This window comes from Drepanopeziza brunnea (assembly GCF_022702325.1).
Source record: "Drepanopeziza brunnea f. sp. 'multigermtubi' strain 214-2 chromosome Unknown ctg7, whole genome shotgun sequence".
NCBI classification, from domain to species: domain Eukaryota; kingdom Fungi; phylum Ascomycota; class Leotiomycetes; order Helotiales; family Drepanopezizaceae; genus Drepanopeziza; species Drepanopeziza brunnea.
Window position 1 is genome coordinate 842535 of NW_027094070.1, and position 19178 is coordinate 861712.

At 50.3% G+C, this 19178-nt stretch overlaps 8 protein-coding genes across 8 annotated transcripts; 4 read left to right on the forward strand and 4 right to left on the reverse strand.

Annotated features, from left to right (window-relative positions):
• Positions 1–592: 592 nt before the first annotated feature.
• Positions 593–3865, reverse strand: L3040_004714 (uncharacterized protein; the record flags this gene model as incomplete). The annotated part of the gene is made up of 10 exons (XM_007291151.2): positions 593–680; positions 731–784; positions 842–957; positions 1007–1093; positions 1140–1404; positions 1552–1639; positions 1691–1855; positions 1907–2166; positions 2221–3346; positions 3394–3865. 10 exons carry the CDS (start codon positions 3863–3865, stop codon positions 593–595), a joined length of 2721 nt encoding a protein of 906 aa, XP_007291213.2.
• Positions 3866–4518: 653 nt separating this feature from the next.
• Positions 4519–6087, forward strand: L3040_004715 (uncharacterized protein; the record flags this gene model as incomplete). The annotated part of the gene is made up of 3 exons (XM_007291150.1): positions 4519–5026; positions 5162–5924; positions 5976–6087. The coding sequence occupies 3 exons, from the start codon at positions 4519–4521 to the stop codon at positions 6085–6087; spliced, it is 1383 nt and encodes a 460-aa protein (XP_007291212.1).
• A 1735-nt stretch (positions 6088–7822) lies between these two features.
• Positions 7823–9560, reverse strand: L3040_004716 (uncharacterized protein; the record flags this gene model as incomplete). Its single annotated transcript, XM_007291149.1, has 3 exons — positions 7823–9229; positions 9401–9428; positions 9475–9560. 3 exons carry the CDS (start codon positions 9558–9560, stop codon positions 7823–7825), a joined length of 1521 nt encoding a protein of 506 aa, XP_007291211.1.
• Positions 9561–9775: 215 nt separating this feature from the next.
• On the forward strand, positions 9776–10789 carry L3040_004717 (uncharacterized protein; the record flags this gene model as incomplete). Its single annotated transcript, XM_007291148.1, has 1 exon — positions 9776–10789. The coding sequence occupies one exon, from the start codon at positions 9776–9778 to the stop codon at positions 10787–10789; it is 1014 nt and encodes a 337-aa protein (XP_007291210.1).
• Positions 10790–11098: 309 nt separating this feature from the next.
• Positions 11099–13138, reverse strand: L3040_004718 (uncharacterized protein; the record flags this gene model as incomplete). The annotated part of the gene is made up of 4 exons (XM_066156310.1): positions 11099–12127; positions 12224–12629; positions 12680–12708; positions 13100–13138. The coding sequence occupies 4 exons, from the start codon at positions 13136–13138 to the stop codon at positions 11099–11101; spliced, it is 1503 nt and encodes a 500-aa protein (XP_066011726.1).
• Positions 13139–13381: 243 nt separating this feature from the next.
• On the forward strand, positions 13382–13994 carry L3040_004719 (uncharacterized protein; the record flags this gene model as incomplete). The annotated part of the gene is made up of 3 exons (XM_007291146.1): positions 13382–13508; positions 13591–13892; positions 13959–13994. 3 exons carry the CDS (start codon positions 13382–13384, stop codon positions 13992–13994), a joined length of 465 nt encoding a protein of 154 aa, XP_007291208.1.
• Positions 13995–14889: 895 nt separating this feature from the next.
• On the reverse strand, positions 14890–15372 carry L3040_004720 (uncharacterized protein; the record flags this gene model as incomplete). Its single annotated transcript, XM_007291145.1, has 1 exon — positions 14890–15372. The coding sequence occupies one exon, from the start codon at positions 15370–15372 to the stop codon at positions 14890–14892; it is 483 nt and encodes a 160-aa protein (XP_007291207.1).
• Positions 15373–15846: 474 nt separating this feature from the next.
• Positions 15847–18826, forward strand: L3040_004721 (uncharacterized protein; the record flags this gene model as incomplete). Its single annotated transcript, XM_066156311.1, has 3 exons — positions 15847–16118; positions 16165–18646; positions 18704–18826. The coding sequence occupies 3 exons, from the start codon at positions 15847–15849 to the stop codon at positions 18824–18826; spliced, it is 2877 nt and encodes a 958-aa protein (XP_066011727.1).
• Between the last annotated feature and the right edge of the window lie 352 nt (positions 18827–19178).

The window sequence follows — 19178 nt, forward strand, 5'->3', positions numbered from 1 at the left end:
AAACGCGTCTCGGTCCGTCGCCGGGCGTGGGCAAGCCAGGTCTGCCACCCACCAAAAGCCCCGGAGTGTCCCTCTGGCTGTGGCGCCCACATCATCGTCCGCTTCAGCTGCACCGCGAATCCCCAGTACGAGCCGGCCGTACCACAAGGAGGAATCTGGGGTGACAGTGCACCGACCGGTGTCGTGCATGCCAATGCAATGCGCACTGGCACCTGGCTGCATGAACCGAGGGGCCGAGCTTCTCTGGGGCCGTAAGCGAGAAATATAGGGGGTGGAGTGACCTATTGAAACAGTGACGAAGGCGGACATTTCTGATTCAGGGAGTCGGAAGGAGAGGAACAGTTCAGGCTAGAACATAACGGGCATCGTATTGAAAGAAGATCACATCAAAATGAGTGTAGCAGAGTGTAGCAGCACACACCAGAGCTAGGCCGTGATACCTATTCTCGGCCAAAACCCAATCGATTCCCCGCGACTATGCTGCGGTGGGCGAGAGGGAGAAAATCATGAGGGAAAACGCATAGTACTGCATTCGTGGGATCTTCAATGCTTGATCGAGAAGAATCACTACAGTTCCGGCCTGATCACATCCTTACAACCGACTTTCTATGCCCGCGAAATTTTGCTCTCCGGGCCAGTGAGCTCCTGGCCAGACGTGGTGCATAGCTTCCCAGATGTGACTGATGATGGAGTTAGTACTGCATCTTGACGGGAGGCCCGGGAAACTCACCTGACGTGGATGATCTCCAGCCCATCCTTGACCTCCTGTGGCAGGTCCTTGGCACTGCGAAGCGTTAGCTATCCTGTAATCAGCCAGATATCTTGCAGGAGAGATCCTTACTCTTTCTTGTTCTGAGCTGGTAGCAAAACCGTCTTGACGCCGGCACGGAGAGCACCAATCAGTTTCTCCTTGATTCCTCCGACCGCAGTCACACGGCCTCGAAGAGATATCTCGCCCTAGACGTGGTCAATTGAGCTCCCTGAACACGAGCCAGGCACGACTTACGGTCATAGCCATGGTTGGAGGTACAGCCTTGCCAGAAAACAGGGAAATGAGCGCAATGGTATGCGCCATCCCGGCTGAAGGGCCATCCTGACAGTCGTGAGCAGGTGAATACGACTTGGGCATGGAAAAATACCTTGGGGATTGCCCCCGATGGACAGTGGACATGTATACTTCGGTTCTTCATGATGTTCTCAGAAGGATCGGCCGTCAGACCAAGCTCGTAAGCATGAGCCTTGACCCAGCTAAGTGCTACCTCAACGCTCTCTTTCAGAACGTCACCCAGCTTCCCTGTGAGCTGCACACTTCCGCTACCCGGCATGTCGGCGACTTCGATGAAAAGTATGCTGCCGTTTCCACCTGAGCTGTAGGCCACGAGACCCGTCACGATTCCTGGACGACTGACCGCAACCTGTTAGCATTTGCTCCGCCACATCATAAACTCGGAGATTTTGTATCTCCTGTCTTGCATCTCGCGCGGTTGCCCGCGGTATTGGGTACACGACGTCGGAACACGAGTTTAGGGATCATCGGACGAGGGGTATTACCTTGTCTTCTCAGCAATCTCCTCATCATACTTTTCGATTCCGAGAATTTCCTCGATGTCGTCCACCGTTAGTTGAGGTTTGTATTTCTCTGCAATAGTGTTTAGTTTGCAAATCCATTTCACAGCATGGAAGGATTTACCGGTGTGCCCAGCATCTTTAGCTTCAGCATACTCTACGGCCTTGGCACGACACACCGAGCCAATCTCCCGTTCGAGGTTTCTGACGCCTGATTCTCGCGTGTATGACTCGATTATCTTGGACACAACTTCGCTGTTAAACTCAACCTGTCCATCCCCGAGACCATCTGTGCAAAGTTAGTATGGGACCGGTGTGTGAAGGAGGACCACCAGCTTACTTGTCCGAATTTGTTTTGGGATCAAGTGTTGTAGAGCGATATGGCGTTTCTCGAGAGTAGTGTAGCCCGAAAGAGATATTGTTTCCATGCGGTCCAACAAGGGAGGAGGAATTGTATCCAAACTGTTCGCAGTTGCGATGAAGATAACCTTGCTGAGATCTATAGGGATATTGACGTAGTGATCTGTGAAGGTGTGATTTTGCTCAGGGTCCAACACTTCGAGCATAGCCGCCGAAGGGTCGCCGTGAAAATTCGACGTGCTGTATAAACTATCAGCCTTGCAGGGAAATCGGGCAAGCAAAAGCACAACTCACCCAACTTTATCGATTTCATCCAGAAGGAGAACAGGGTTTGCCACGCCGACCTTCTTCAGACCTTGCACAATGAGGCCAGGCATTGCCGCCACATACGTTCTCCGGTGGCCTCGTATCTCTGCCTCGTCTCGCACGCCCCCAAGAGAGATACGATGGAACTTTCTTCCAAGAGCTGTGGCCACGGACTTGGCCAAACTCGTCTTTCCCACACCTGGAGGACCAACCAAAAGCAAGATTGGTGACTTGTCAATCATCCGCTTGCTCTTCAAAATCTCAACTTTTCCATTAGCCTTCTCATCTTCTGCCTTTGTGATTTCCGCATTGACGTTTTCATTGATGGCTTGCTTGAGTTTCAGAACGGCCAGGTACTCAAGCAGGCGCTTCTTTACCTTTTCAAGGCCATAATGGTCATCATCTAACTGCTTTCTGGCTCTTGTCAAGGTCTCCACGCCGAGTTGATCTTCTGTCGTGACAGACCAAGGAATTTCCGTCAGGTTTTCCAAATAGTTACGAGTGACTTGGTATTCTGCTTGAGCGGGAGACATCTTCTTTAAACGCTTGAGTTCTCGATCAGCGACCTTTGCAGCTTCCGGGCTCATTTTGGCATCCTCGATCTTCTTCTTCAGCTCTTCTATCTCGTTTGGCTCCTGCTCATCATCACCGCCACCCATACCAGGAAGTTGCGGTAATGCCATCCCATTTGTACCGGCTCGCCGTCTTTGATTGTTGATTCGATTCATCTGATCTAGATCCATATTCCCAGGAAGGTTCGTACTGGTGAAAGTTGCAATGCTGACGTTGTTCTTGATGTTACCGACCTGGCGTTGGAGAAGCGCAATAGCTTTTTCCAAACGGTCCTTGACGTCCACAGCAGCCAGTACCTCCAGTTTTTCCTCAGAAGAAGCATCGACTATATTTGCCATAAAGTCTGCCAGGACGCCCCCATCCTGTAGACCCTTTCGTGCAATGTATAATTCGAGCCGGCGAGCGAGAACAGGGGAAAGACCCGAGGAGCCAGTAGTTCGCGGTAGCAAGGAGGAGAGTCGGAGTAGCGTCATTAGCTCACGGGAGAGCTGCTTGAGATGGGCGAAAAGCCCCTGCATCGCCACATCTTCGAGAGAGATGACTACGAAGATGTCAGCACTTCTCCAGAACTTTGCATAGTATCCATACCTTCGTCGTGTTCATATGTAACTTGGGCCTCGAAGAAAGGTTTCTCCTGCGAAATCCTGTCGATTCGAATTCTGGCCATTCCCTCAACCAGCAAGGCAAACTCTCCAGTACCCCGTCCCTCAACGCCTGATATCTTTGCCGCAACTCCATATCCAAACAAATCCTGTTTGGTAGCACGCCCAGGATCGATATCGAGGCGTTCTTTCGGGGGCGGATTTTTGTCGTCTCCAGCGATCAACCTCTGCCCATGATTCGATAATAGAGGGGAGTTGAGCGGGACGCAAGCTATATTGACATTATCGAGTCGTTGGGCAAGTGTCTTCGAAGCAGCTCGACTGTAGACATGAGAAAGTAGGGCCGGGATATCGGCTCTGTTGCCCGAGACTGGAATTCGGAGAACAATGCCAGGCAGTAGAACAGTGCCCTTGTGGAGTGGAATGAGAGGAAGCGTAGCCTTTTTGGGCGGTGCCATAATGTAGATTAGATAACTTGAGAGATGGATATTGGTATGTTGGAGTAAAAGATGGAAGGCTGGCTGAGAGGTTAGAAGATGGGTGGAAGCTGGTCGTGTTCTTGCTGTTGTCTTGGGAGGGATAAGGTGGCAAGGCGCTGATGCCGAGGTCATAAGTAAGTATACAAAGATAAGCCGACGAGCACGAGTCGACTGTAGTTACGGACCCAGGAATCCAATCAGATACCGTCCTCTGGACAATGGTGTAAGATGGATCTATTTACTTCTGTTGCTTGTTTTCCTATAAGCATTCTGGAGGACGAGATAGTTGGACGGGGAGTCGGTCATAAAGCACATCGCAGTCGTCGGTCTTCTTTGTATCTATGTATCCGTATTACCATAGCTAGTGACTACTCGGTATTTTCCATTTGGATATATCTAGGTAAAGGAAAAGCTAAGTTGCTGATCGGGACTCTCAGGCAGACCTGTGTGAATTTGAAGATAGCACACGATAATAGACAAGCAGACTTCGAGGTTCAAGCCACGTGATAAGTATAAACTCTTTCATGATTATATTACCGTGTACCAAAACCAACCTCTACAAGATATTATTCATCTAACTCGACTACCCAGATGTAGACAAGATAAACTTATAACGCTTCCTGTCCGCAAGCATGACTTCCAGCCTGACTCCAACCATCACTAAATCCTGGCTTCAGGATCTCAAGAGAAACGCTTCAAATGGAACAAGCTCTCTCAATTACTGGGCCGTGAACCAGTCGACCCTGATAACAACTTCTCAGCCGATCTTTTTCAGCCTCGGAACAGGCGCGCAGATCCTCGATGCAACCGTCTCCAAATGTGAAGCAACCAATCATGAACTCATCATCACGACCTGTTTTTGGGCCAAGTCATCGTCACAAGAAGCAATATCAGCTCTACTCATCAAGTTGTCTGCCAAAGCCATTGCCCAGAACCGTAAAATCCACGTCCGTATATGTTTCTCGTCCTATTCCATTACACAAAAGCTATTCCAGACATCATCACTGAGCGGGAAGATATACCCCCCATCAAGCTGGACAAATCTCTGGCTACCGTCTCCTGAGCAGTTGGCAGGTTTAGATATGGAAGTTAAGAGCGTTTTTGTACGGCCGTTCAGCGTCATGCACCCAAAGTTCATCCGTATGTTCATATCCTCTCCTGTTCTCCTCAATGTCATGGTCCTCGGCGTCCAAGAACCGCTTAGGGAGTTGAATATCCACAGACGTGGTCCCATGTGCATGAAAAATACTCGATACAGTGCTGAACGTTGAATAGTGGTCGACCGCAAACTAGTATTCATGCCCTCCTGCAACGTCAGCTGGGAAGCCTGGTTTGAGGGATGTATCGAGATGAAAGGCGGCATTGCAGAAAAGCTATTCGACTTTTGGGTCACCTTTTGGGCACAGGGGAAGACCTCTTTGCCCGCGTTCCTTCCCGATGAAGTTGAACCCGATCAGACATCGCACCCGGACCCAGGAAAGAATACACCCTCTCTCATAAAGCAGGCAGACTTCTCCCCTGAACTTATGACACCGCAAACAATCCTCCTCCCCTCGCCGCACCATCGCAACCCTCGCTTCCACTTCAACTTCACCACACCACCGCCCTGCCCGCCGACCCCTCTCAACCTCTTCCTCCTCCAGATATTCGCGCAAGCGAGACGGACAATCTTCATCCAGACACCAAACATAACTTCCGCGCCAGTAGTTGCAGCTCTTCATTCAGCACTCACTCGTGGTGTAGATGTGCACCTTGTAACCAGCAGAAAACTGATGATTCTCGAGCAACTCGTCACAGCTGGAACGATCACTGAATTCGAGATTTGGAAACTCCGACGATGGCATCGGAAGTTGCATGCAATGCATGCTAAGGGTGATGCAGAACTTGGGTCGCAGAGACCGGGTGGTTTGAGAGTAGGTTACTACCATGCCAGGGAAGGGGTCAGGGACAAAAATGAGCCAGTCAAGAGTCACTTAAAGCTTGTGATCGTGGACGAGGAAGTTACGGTGCAGGGCAGTGGGAATATGGATCGTGCTAGGTAGTATTTCCTGAACGGCCCCCTGGAATCGGTGCTAATTTTCTATGTTAGTTGGTATACCAGTCAAGAGCTTGGTGTCGCATTTTTCTCTGCGGATATCGCGACTATGACCCGCGATTGCGTGAATGAGGGTTTGATCGGGAGAGTCGATTATGTCTCCTAGCGGGAAGGAATCCGAAGGATCAAGCGGTAATCGATAGATGTAGTACTCTCCTCACTGTTGAGGATTTTCATCCAAGTGTTGATAGACCATAGGAGATTCCCGCAATCACAGATTGCAAAGCCACAACCCTCGCAAGTCTGCGTTAGCCTTGCGCAACTGCTTCAATTGCCGAATCACAGACAATCGGCAACTTCTATTTCGCGCTTTGTGGTAGAAGAATGCAGTAAACGGGCTATTTGCGACTACTTACAATAATCTCCCGGTAAAGTAAATACGTCGCGAGCTTTGATGAATGCAAGGAGCCGAAAGATGCCAGCTTCTCAATACTTTGTTTGATTACTTCAGCGCTCGACCTTCTTGCCCTCCTAGTGATAAGTCCATGCCGGGGCAGGCACCCCCGCGCCGACGTCAACAAAACCACTCGCTTACATAAACCAATTACATCTATTCATTCCAAAATCATTAAAAAGAACTGCGATGTGCAAAAAAAAAAAAAAAAAAAAAAAAAAAAAAAAAAAAAATTCATATCAATCAAGAAAAAATCAAGAAAAAATCAAGAAAAATCAAGAAAAATCAAGAAAAAATCAAGAGAAAATCAAGAAAGAAAAAAAACCCACTCTCTTACAGCCTTCTCCGCTTCCCTCGAATGTCAAATGAGATGTAGCCTATACAGGCTTCCGAAGCAACAACCAAAAGAGGTAGCCAAACTTCAAGAAGAACATCATCACACGTCGCTGCAAGCAGCCACGATGATTACTTTCTTCCTACCTTCTTCCTACTTTCTTCCTACTTTCTAGACCTGCGCTAAGCTGAGCTGAGCTAAGCTGCAGACGCGAAATGGCACAAACCACGACGAGTAAGGATCATCCTAACGAACATCCATCCACACAGACAAAAAAATAAAAAATAAACCGAGCTCCATCTTCCCCAGAAACTCAGCAGGCGGGATGGCTGACGTGAGAGGCGAGAGCCAATCTTTAAGATCAGACTGGACGAACGACAGGATCGATTCGGTTAGGCCCTCGGAATCCGAGATGCGAAAAAGAGAAACGAACCCCCCCCCCCCAAAAAAAACTCTGCGGAGTTACCTACGTGTGATATATAGAGCCCCGTATTGCTGCTATAAGGACTCCGAGTGATTTTTTTTCCTTGAAAATTTGTTTTTCCTAGTTCCAAAATAAGTTCTTTTGCTCAAAGATGTCTTCTCTCTTACCCCCCCCCTTTTTTTTTCTCTAGTTGTTTTCTTCTTCAATTTGAAAAGGATTAGAACCAAAATTTTGCTTTATTTTTTGCACAGGCTATTGATATTGAACATACTCTCTCCTCAAGCGTAGGAGTGCGAACATCATGCCATTCCCAAAGCAAGAGCCGACAGATTACCAGACAAGATAGAATGGGTTGCAGACGATAACACCCGTAAGTACAATGCTGTCAGTCCAATTTACTCCCCTTTCCCTTACCATCTCCCGACTCCAAATGTGATATGCATCTTACTCCGTATCCCCCCGTTTCCGTGACATGCCACTCTCGAACTCCCCGTACTCAGGACGAACCACTCACACCCAACGCCAAGCTACTTCAAGATCCCCTTCGATGGTGGAAAGAACTGCGAAAATATTCAGGGTGCGTAGGATGTGGTTTCTAAACCAGCACGAATTCGGGATTTGTTCTCGAAACAATGCCGTTGGCCTCTACACACCCTGAATGTATAGTCGGAGCGATAGATAATTTGAGCCTACCAAGCCCAGGACCGTGAGCTTGCAGCAAATACCGGTGGCTTCCACTGTATCAAATCAGGATTGATGACTCTCTTCGGCTTCGTCTTCTGCTTCTCCTTCATGGCCTCGTGACGTTTGATGAGATGCGTCGGAAGAATGATCTTGTGCTCGCCCTTGTGATACACCTGCATCTGCAGAGCTTGCAACGTACTCTCGACATCCTGAGCCGTCATAGCCAGCGTGTTGGCTAGACTGTCGATGCTAACCTTCTCGTCTTTCGCATTATGAGCGAGTAACACTTCGACCAGGTTCTCGGTCCAATATTGTCGGTATGAGAGGAGACCAAGATCGGACAGGGGTTTTTCGGGAGAGCCAAGCTTGTTCTCAATGCTAGAGAGTTCGTAGGAGAACTGAATGAGAAGGCGACCGTAACCCTTTCTTTGGAACTGGGGGAGGGTTAGAATACAAGCGACGTTATATCCGTCAACGCTCTCCTTTTCCTTAGAGAAGTACCCAACCAGGTGGTAACCTTTCTCGTCTCTGGCCGCCATGGCGTAGAACAGGAAGGGGTCGACATCATAGTAAAGGGTCTTGTGATCGAGGAACATCTTGGACAGCAGACATAGGTTTCGGCACCATTTGCGTTGACGACGGCCGTCGATCTCGAAGAAAGATACGTAGTCGTCCCGGTATATCTCGTTTCCAGGAGGGTGTTGCAGGGTACACTTGTGTCGATGGCGAGTAAATGACTTGGCATCGGCAAAGTAGCATAGGCAGAACTCGCAAATGTACATGACATCTTCTTGAGTAAAGGCTTCCGGATACGGCGAGAAGTACCAAGGGAAGAGGTCGTATTTACCGAATTGGACTTTCGAGATGTTCCGAATACGCGAGATCTCGGCTTGGTTCTGAGTCATGGAGCCTCCAACTCGAAGTTTCTCAATCTCCTCCTCTCGGCTGTAATGCTCTGCTGGGTCTGCTTTCGCTGATACGGCTTCTCGTACGGCTTCGTCGACGTCCATGGCATCATTGTCTTCAGCACCTGGCGTGTTGTCCAGATCGAGTTCGAGAGTAAGCTTCTCTTCTCCCTCCGGATCAGGTGTCGCTTTCTGCGAATCTGGAAGCTCTCCCCACGGCCGGTGATTGCTACTGGTTTCTGAAGCTACAGAGGCCTCCCGCGTCCTAGTAGGTCGCTTCTGGCCTCTCTTTTGGGAAACTGTCTTCCTCGCGACAGGAGCAGCAGCTTTCTTCGTTTCCTTGGGCTTCTCGGGATTTGGCCACTCCACATCTTGTGTGAAGTCGACGCGAGCCACGGGAACCCACTCATCAAGACGCTTGTTGAAGTTATCGAAATTGCAGTAGAATTGTCGACCACTTTTGGTTTCCTTGATACTCAATATTTCTGCTTTCCGAGGTCTGCCATCCTATTTCTGAGTCAGTGAAGGGGGTTCGTGTACATGTCAGTGGCGATATGGCAAAATAAGAAAATCATCTCGAAAATCAAAATCGAGACCCAGAAAAAGATTTCAAAAGGGCAATTTGCTCCATAAGTCATTGAGGAGTGAGCTGAATGGTGTGGAGCGGTTAATACTGACTTTCACCACCATGGCAATACAGCCGATCCTGTCATTGTCAGTGAAGCACATGCGACCACGGGTCTTCAACCTACTTCAAAGAATCCACCGTCGCCCTACTCTTCATCCGTGGCGCTGGAGGTCCCGCAGCATTGTCTTTATCCTGCGAGCCACCCGCCATTGATAGAAAGAATAATTACTTGATTGAAAATAATTCTTACGCGTTTGATTTGAGGTTGACGCGCCGATGTCCTACGAACGAGGGTTGGGGGGGCTCTAGCGCCGGATATCTGAGGCTGCCGCCAAAATTTCTTTTTTAGGAACGCGAACTGAGGCGGCTCCACAGACTCACTTCCCCCCCACCAGACCTGGTTCGTGAGCCACGGACATCACGAAATGGCACCAGAACTATCGAGCAATTGGAAGAAGCTACAGGCGACATTAAACGCGGAGTCTCAGGCCAGTGCGGAAAGGAAGAGGAAGGCGGTGCCGACGGAGCGACAACTGAATACTCTCGCGAAGCGCCGCAGACTAGAGGGCAAGCCAGTCAAGGTGGCAACAGGCGTCAAGCAGAGCATCGTCAAGATCAAAGAGAAGAAGGAGAAGAAGAATAAGATGGGCAGTGCAGTCAGCGCGGAGGAGGCGGTGCCATCGCCACGACCGTCAGAGGAGCCAGATGCATCCGCGCCATCTGCATCACTTGCTCTCTGGGCGGAGGATAACGACATTTCAGCCAAGGATCTCGCCGAAGCATACGGAGGAAGCCTGAAAGATACTACGATCAAGGGCACGATGCCGGATATCATCAACGGAGGGTTGATTGAGGGTGTAGAGATTGGCAAATACGTCGGGATTGACTGCGAGATGGTCGGCGTGGGCGAAGGGGGCATTCGGTCAGTCTTGGCCAGAGTCAGTATCGTCAACTTCCACGGCACGCAGGTCTACGATTCTTTTGTGAAGCCGAAGGAGCTTGTCACAGATTGGAGGACGCCTTTCAGTGGTGTGTCCCCAAAGAACATGCCGACGGCAAGGGATTTCGACCAGGTCCAGAAGGAGATCGCCGCGATACTGAAGGGCACGATTTTGGTTGGGCATGCGATACAGAACGATTTGGCAGCAATCATGCTGGGCCATCCGAGACGGGATATTCGGGATACGTCGAAGTTCTCCGGGTTTAGGAAGTACAATAATGGAAGGGCACCGAGCTTGAAGAAGCTGGCCAAGGAGCTTCTGGGAGTAGATATTCAAGGAGGGGAACATTCCAGTATTGAGGATGCCCGTGCTACTATGCTTCTCTTCAGACGTCACAAGCATGCCTTTGATATGGAGCATGCCCAGAAGTATCCCACGGCGAATCCGGCATCCAACAAGGCGAATACACAGAAGAAGAAGAAAAAAGGGAAGCGTTGAATCATACGAGTATGAAATCAGGTACAAATGCAGGATCGGAAAGTTGGTCCAATACCGTAGGATAAGGAGCCGTTCTACCTCTTCGAAGTGAGATATAATCTTTTATATCTGCTTCTTGCCGCCGGACCAAGGTCGGGACCTGCGAGGTCTACAACAGCAATTGCTCTACGATACCAATCAAGGTCAAAATCAGGTCTTCCAGACTCCACGCTCGAATCGCATGCACGCTTGCCCGCGGCCAAAGTCACAGCCGACGTTGATAACACCTACCTCTCTACCCTCACCCCCTAGATCCAATCCAGAGCCTCACTACAAAGGAATGCCCTCCATAGTCTCCAGACCGCCTTCCCGCGATACCGTAATTATCGCGTCACCCAAGGTCTTGGTCCGGAACCCAGCTTCGCAGTAGACGAAATAGTAGATCCACTTTCTGCGGAATACTTCAACCTCCTTCTCACCCATATTATCATGCTCGTTCATCAACGCTGGCCTGATCCGTGACTCGAAGTTCCTCAGGAACTCTTCCCGCCACAGCCGCAGCGTCTTCGCGTAGTGACCCCCAATGTTCTCAATTTTTTCGACCACAAGCGTGCCGTCCGACCCCTTGCTGATATTTTCCACCAGCTGGCTGATCGATGGTAGATGACCGCCCGGGAAAATGTACTTGCGGATGAAATCCTCTCCTTTCGCATACGCTTCATACCGCCCTTCTGGCATAGTGATGCATTGGAAGACGGCAATACCATCCTTCTTCAGAAGTCGGTGTATGCACGAGAAATACGTCTCCAGGTACTCTGCTCCCACGGCTTCCAACATCTCAATGGAGACGACTTTATCATAAAGCACTTTCGGAGTCGGGAGAGCTCGGTAGTCCATCAAGAGAATCTCGATCTTGTCGGACATTCCCGCCGCAGCGATCCTCTTCTCGGCCAGTGCCTTTTGCTCAATCGATAAAGTCAAGGTAGTAACTCTGCATCCTGTCTTTCTCACCGCCTCCATTGCGAAAGATCCCCAGCCGGTACCAATCTCCAGAACGTGGTCCGTGGACTTGATTCGTGCGCCATCGATGAATCGGTTCAGTTTGGTCATCTGTGCCGCTTCGAGAGATTCCTCTTCTGTGTCTGCGCTCGACACAAGCTTCCAAATGGGACAAGAGTAAGTCATGTCTGGCGATAGGAACGCGGCGAACATTTCGTTACTAATATCATAATGTGCTTGTATATTCAGCAGAGAGTTGGATAAAGTGTTGGTACTTCTGGCCAGCCCAGTGATGGTTGCTGCGATTGAGGACGTCAACGTCGTCGCATTAGCTAGCTGGCTGCGGTTGAGGATGAACAGCTGTGTGAAAATGTCAGCGATAACCCGTCGATGTCTCCTTGTCCTAAAGAAGGAAGGATGGAACTTCAGGCGGGCGGTCTCGGAAAATCCACATACCTCAAAGAAGCTCGTCAGATCCTCGCACTCGAAGTCCCCCAGCATATACGACTCGGCGAACCCCATATCGGCAAACAAGAACAGCCGAACCCAGAACGTCTCCCTCTTCACCACCAGTTCGACGTTGCGAACTCCTCCGGCCTTCTTCGCTGCACCGTTGACTCCATTAGTGCCATTGGACTTCTTGTGGTGCTCCTTTGCGAGCTTCTGCCCATAGGTAGTTTTCTGCCCAGTCGTCTCGTCGAGTATAGTCAATTGGCCAATCTCAATCTTCTTCAGGAGGGAGGTAACGGCAGCTTTCGAGACGGAGAGCGCGGGGCCCCAAGTCACTCCCCCGAGGGCACCGCGAAGCAAGTCAGCGCCTTGCACCAATGGTGTTGTGACGGCTGCGGGGAGGTAGGACGTCCTATTCAATGGTCAGATATGAAATGTCACCAGAGTAGCTGGAGCATGTACATTTCGAGAGTTGTAGCAGCTTCGTACTTCTATTATTTGCTATCGCAGGACCGGGGGTATCTATTTACTACCCACACAGAGCAGACAGGCGAGAGGAGAATGGACAACGACAGCGACCGTGACAGCGACAACGACAGTGACAGCGATCTATACAACAACAGGCAATGGAGAAGGGATGACGGGAAAGTCGAGTCCGAGGATGGAATCTTTCTACTGCGCAGTCGCAGTCGCACTCCGGAACCCTACCAATCAATGAATGACGCTGACGAAAGTCTAATGGGGACCAGGAAGGGCTGGTGTTTTGTTTGTCCGGACCCAGAAAATGTGTATGTAATCTACAGGGATCTTTTTTGCTTTTTAGCAGCCGCACCGGGCACCCCAACTACTGTGGTACCAGTACGGTACTGTACCAGTACGTACTGTTACCGCTTCCCCTGCACGCTTGGCCTGGGTGGGCATAGATCCGATTCCGATCGCATCTCCCGCCCCGCAGCGCTGATCTGGGCGGTGAGAGAAGATGGCAGATGGCAGATGGCAGATGGCAGTCAATTAGTCAGTCAGTCAGTCAGTCAGTCCGTCACGTCGCGTCTCCTGCAACGCGTGAAGCCGACCTCCCTTCCACCGAAAAGCCCTTCCCTCCCCCATTCTCTCCTCACCTCGCCTAGACAACAGAGCCCTGTGAAAAGAAAAAAAAAGAGAAAAATGCTCGCCCTCGAGAAAAGCGAATCCCATCGCGGCAAATGCTGTCCCAACGTGTTGCCCTGCAGAATCAACCACAACGGCGCAGTCAACACCGCGAAAAGATACTGGAATCCGACTTCACAGCCTGGTATCTCCTCTCCTCTCCTCACCCGCCCGTCCGCCCCGCTCCGCCCCTCCTCTAATCCTACTAACAACACGAACTCCCACAGATGGGAAAAGGGTGGCCTACTTCCGCGGTCGCAAACTCCACGGCAAGACCCTCACACTCCCGGAGAACTACCGCGGCGTTGTGGTATCTACCACAGAGCGCGTGTTACCACAGGAGACCCCGGGAGGAGAGGAGCAAGGAGATGAGCCGGAGGGAGAACGAGAGGAGGAGCCGGAAGTGAAGATTCTGGAGGAGCAGTCTGGCTTTCAGGAGATGGTGGTCTGGGGACATGAGGTGCTGCCGGATGGGACGGCGGATCCGTATGTAAGGGGTGTGGAGGAATGGATTGGGTTCGCGGAACAGGTGAGTTGATGGGTGGCCGTTGGGTGGGAAGATGGGGGAAAGGTGGGACGCTGACGTGGGTAGTAGATACATTCGTATGATGAGGTTGTAAAGAAGAGTTGAAAGTTTGGGATTCGATTGGGGTGAGGCGTTTGGGCATGGTGAAGCGCTGAGCATTGTCGACAGGTAAATAAAAATACGGGCTTGCATTGAAAACAGAATACAAAGATATACTCCTTCTTCGTCCGTCCTCATAGCAAAAAAATAACGAAAAAGGTGATTCAAAAATTGTATACATAAAACAAAGTAAAGCTGCAAAACTCAACTGGAAACTCATTTCTTATGAGGTTCCAGTTTACAAACCTAATTGAATAGGTTTTCCGATGATAGTTGTTGCATATGGGCTTTATGGTCTCACGAGAATCTACACCAACTGGACAGGAACCTAGAGCATAAGCCGTTGAGCCACCACCTCGAGTTCCCGCCAGTTGATGGAAGACCAGCGCGAAATATTTTATACAAAGTAAACGAAAGTTTTTTTGAGCGGGAAGTTGAAGCGAGCAGGAAATCTCGAAAATAGTTCTTTATGATAAGTCAGCTCTTTTTTTTAAAGGACACCCTCGAATCATAAATCCTGAAGCTATAAGCTCTTGTAGTGCTTTATGTTATTTTGAAATTGACTTGTCATCGCTAGGAGTTGCTTATCTGATCAGGAAGGTCCACACACACCCTCTCTCTACCTATCTATACCCCTTGCCTAGCCAGCTCAATTTCAATTCCCATCCACGAGGACTCGCGATCCGCAATGCCTCACCTCCATATTATGGCCCTCGCCTCGGGACTCTATAGCAGTTGGCCACATGTGCTCTATACTCTATTCAACTGCTCTCGGGATCGTTTTGGTGTTCCCCTCGAGCTCCCGACCGAGCCTCATGCTGTGCCTAATCCTACAAAAAAGCAAGACGGCGATTTTGATCAACAACAATCACCGTCTTCGGCTACTTCAGCAGCAACCCGCTCAACAGCCAGACTCTTCCTCCTTGGCCCAATCCTTCTGCTCCTTCAGAAACGCCCTCTTCATCTCCTGGTAGCCCTCATGCTCCTTACACCTTTCCCACACCTCTCGAAAAATCCGACTCGCCTCCTCCTTCTCGCTCTTCCCCGCGTGTCCCTCGCTTCGCTCATTCTTCACTCCCTTCTCCTTCCCCCCAGCAGCATACTTCCTCCCTCCCTTGTAATTCGCGTACCGCTTGGACCGCGTCATGCCCATCTGGATGAACTTGCGCGTCATGTCCATTCCGACGAAGTCGTCGTGGTCGTAGAATTCTAGGAGCTTGGTCCACAGAGTTTGGGAAGAGGTGCGCGCGATGGGGACGGTGCGGAAGCGCCAGAGGGGGAGGATATGGGACTTGTACGGTTCGAAGGTCAGGACGCCTTGTTCGCCACGGCCGATGCGGTAGGTCATGAGCTGTGACTTTGGGGGCTTGGTGAAGCCCTCCATATTTCAAGTAAAGTTGTTCAAAATCAAAGGATGGAAGAAATATATAAGTATGATAATCGCAACTAGAAATCTTGAGAGGAGGGATCGATGACGTCGAAAGAATCAAATAGTCGGCAAGATATGTTCCTCTCGTTCTCAATTGAACGCAATAATGCATGCGTCCGTCTTACTCACAGCCTACCCGAATAAGAAATAGATGGCTTTCTACAAGCCTCAGAAGGGTACTACAGGAAATTTCCGATGTGAATTTGTTCCTGTGTTTTGATTTAGACGAGATGGCCAATGCAAGTCACTCAACCCCTTTTTCGCGAAAACCACTTTATTACGGTGGCCGTAATCCTTCGACGCGTCAATTCTCGTTTTGTGACGCGAATCGTATTTTGGTTCTGCCTCCTCAGCCCAAACAATCCTCCCGAAACCTCCTCGAAGTCAACACCAACGTCACCACCATATCAACTCTAGCAATCGCACAAAATGGCTTCAGTCATGATGTCCGACGCCATATCTGATATCGGCATGTCGAGCAGAATCGGGACCCCAAAACGACCCTTTCAGAGAGACTCTTCACTCAGACCAAGGGGCCCGCCCTCTGAGAGTGTCGCGCCTCAGAGCGACATTGAGGGATTCGCAGATGATCAGGTACCGCAAGGAACTGGCCGACCAAGGCCCAAGGATCGGCCAGTCCCTCGTGTCGAGGATGCGGTCGGACAGATTGTCCAGGACAACTTTGAAGATTTCCTGGAGGGGTAGGCAGCGCTCGTAACAATCGCAACATCCTACTGACATGCCCAGGTTCATTGAAGAGCCGTCTGCATCCGGAGCGCCTCCATCAAGTGCTATCACGACAGATAAATACTACATAGCGCAGATCCACGGCTTGAGAACATACCAGCTCTCTACGCTCTATGTCGACTTCAACCATGTCTCCCAGTTCAAGGGCGGTGGGCTCGCAGATGGAATTGTAGCGGAATACTACAGATTCTTGCCTTTCCTGACCAAGGCTCTACACAACATGATCGCCAAATACGAGCCACGATACTTCCGGGATCATCGTCAGCCCACAGCCTCCAGTAACCAAACTTCCTCCGGTGCCAGTAATGCTGCCTCTGCAAGCCAATCCGACTTTCAAGGAAGCAAGACCACCAACCAGCAAACCGATAAACTCTTTGCTTTGGCATTCTATAATTTGCCCCTCGTTTCTCGAGTTCGTCACTTGAGAACTGCCAACATTGGACAACTTCTGTCAATTTCTGGCACCGTCACGAGAACTTCCGAAGTTAGACCAGAGCTGTCCCTCGCAACCTTCACTTGCGAGTCCTGCCGAAACACCATTCCCAATATCGAGCAGACATTTCGATATACCGAGCCCACTCAATGCCCGAACGTGACCTGCAATAATCGTCTAGCATGGAGACTGGACATCAGACAGAGCACCTTCGTGGATTGGCAAAAAGTCCGAGTCCAAGAGAACAGTTCCGAGATACCTACAGGCAGTATGCCTCGAACAATAGATATTATCCTACGAGGAGAGATTGTGGACCGAGCAAAAGCTGGTGAGAAGTGTATCTTCACCGGCGCTTTGATCGTGGTTCCAGATGTCAGCCAACTCGGTCTTCCCGGTACACGCGCAACAGCTGTACGAGAGAATCCAAATAGATCCGGAGATGATAGTGGAGTGTCAGGTCTCAAAGCACTTGGTGTTCGAGATCTTACCTACAGACTTGCTTTCTTGGCCTGTATGGTCACTCCAGACACCTCTACCACTGGATCGGCTGTAAGCCAACAGTTGAACGGCCAATCGAGCAATATTCTCGCATCTCTCAACCAAACTGCCCCCATAGACCCTAACGAACCTGGGGACCATGCCCAGGAGGCTGTTTTGGCATCGATGACCCAAGCTGAAATTGAGGACCTTCGTAAGATGGTTCACACTGATCACATCTACTCTCGACTTGTCAACTCCCTCGCACCCACAGTCTATGGGCACGAGATTGTCAAGAAGGGTCTTCTCCTTCAGCTTATGGGTGGTCTAAGCAAGACGACTCCAGAGGGAATGTCACTACGCGGTGATATCAACATCTGCATCGTTGGTGATCCATCAACGTCGAAATCTCAATTCTTGAAGTATATTTGCTCCTTCTTACCTCGCGCTGTTTACACATCTGGAAAGGCCTCCTCCGCAGCTGGTCTTACAGCTGCGGTCGTCAAGGATGAAGAGACGGGCGAGTTCACTATCGAGGCTGGTGCTTTGATGTTGGCAGACAATGGTATCTGTGCTATCGACGAATTTGACAAGATGGATATTGCCGATCAGGTAGCCATCCACGAAGCTATGGAACAGCAGACCATCTCTATTGCCAAAGCTGGAATTCAGGCTACTTTGAACGCCAGAACATCTATTTTGGCGGCCGCAAATCCGGTCGGGGGCCGGTACAACCGAAAGACCACGCTCCGAGCCAATATCAACATGTCTGCTCCCATCATGTCCCGTTTTGATCTCTTCTTTGTTATTCTGGACGAGTGTAATGAGAGCGTAGACAGACATTTGGCTGAGCATATTGTTGGCATTCATCAAATGCGTGATGAGGCCATCCAACCCGAATTCACTACCGAACAGCTTCAACGATATATCCGATTCGCAAAGACGTTCAAGCCCGAGTTTACGCCAGAAGCCAGAGAGATCCTTGTACAAAAATACAAAGAGCTTAGAAGCGACGACGCTCAGGGCGGTATCGGCAGAAACAGCTACAGGATCACAGTCCGTCAACTTGAGTCTATGATACGATTGTCCGAGGCTATTGCCAAAGCCAACTGTGTCGAGGAAATCACCCCAAGCATGGTCATCGAGGCATTCAACCTCCTCCGCCAGAGTATCATTTCGGTTGAGAAGGACGATGTTGATGTTGATGAGGATGACGAGGAAGTCTTGGGTCCCAACGGTGCCAGCCGCCGAGACACTGATGGCGATTCTCCCATGGGAGACGGAAATGACGAGGAGGATGGGGATGATGGGCCAGATGGTGGCGCAGGAGCCAGCGGCGCCACACCAGCTCCCGATAAACCCAAGGCGAAGATCTCCTACGACAAGTACATCAGCGTCGTCAACCTGTTGGTCCAGAGAGTCAACGAAGACGAGATGACTCAAGGAGAGGGTGTTGCCGGGGATACTCTCGTCGAATGGTATCTAGAGCAGAAGGAGGATGAGTTGGCAGGCGAGGAAGATTACCACGCCGAGATGGCACTGACGAAGAAGATCATCAAGAGAATGGTGAAGGTATGTGGCAATTCTTTCCCAGTACCACCGATCCAACCTGCTAATCAAATCGCGCAGGAGAATATTCTGATGGCTATCCGTGGCCAAGGCTTAGTTGGTGAGGGTGGCGAGGGTAGCTCGAGTGCTGCAGAGAAGATCGTCTACGTCCTTCACCCGAATTGCGCGGTCGAAGAGTACTAGGTAAAATGTGACGGGTGATGTTCTACGAAATCATGTTGGGGGCACGACTTGATGCGTGGGGGGGGGGGGGGGGGGGGGGGGGGGGGGGGGTTGGAAAGGATACCATGCTTTGTGGACGGGTGTTTGGCGTTACTTAATTTAGAGACTTTGTTGCCTACGTCTATCTACTATGAATACTTGATGAAAGCCTTGAAAAAACAACCGGCCTACGCTCAAAGTCAAGAGGTCTGTCTGTCTTGTCTCGTAGCCAGACGAAGAAGATTCGAAGTTTCTTGCGTCTTCAACCTCAACCCAGCTCTTTTATCATGGTATCAAACATGGCGATCCGACCAGTCAGTCCGTCAGTTCTACA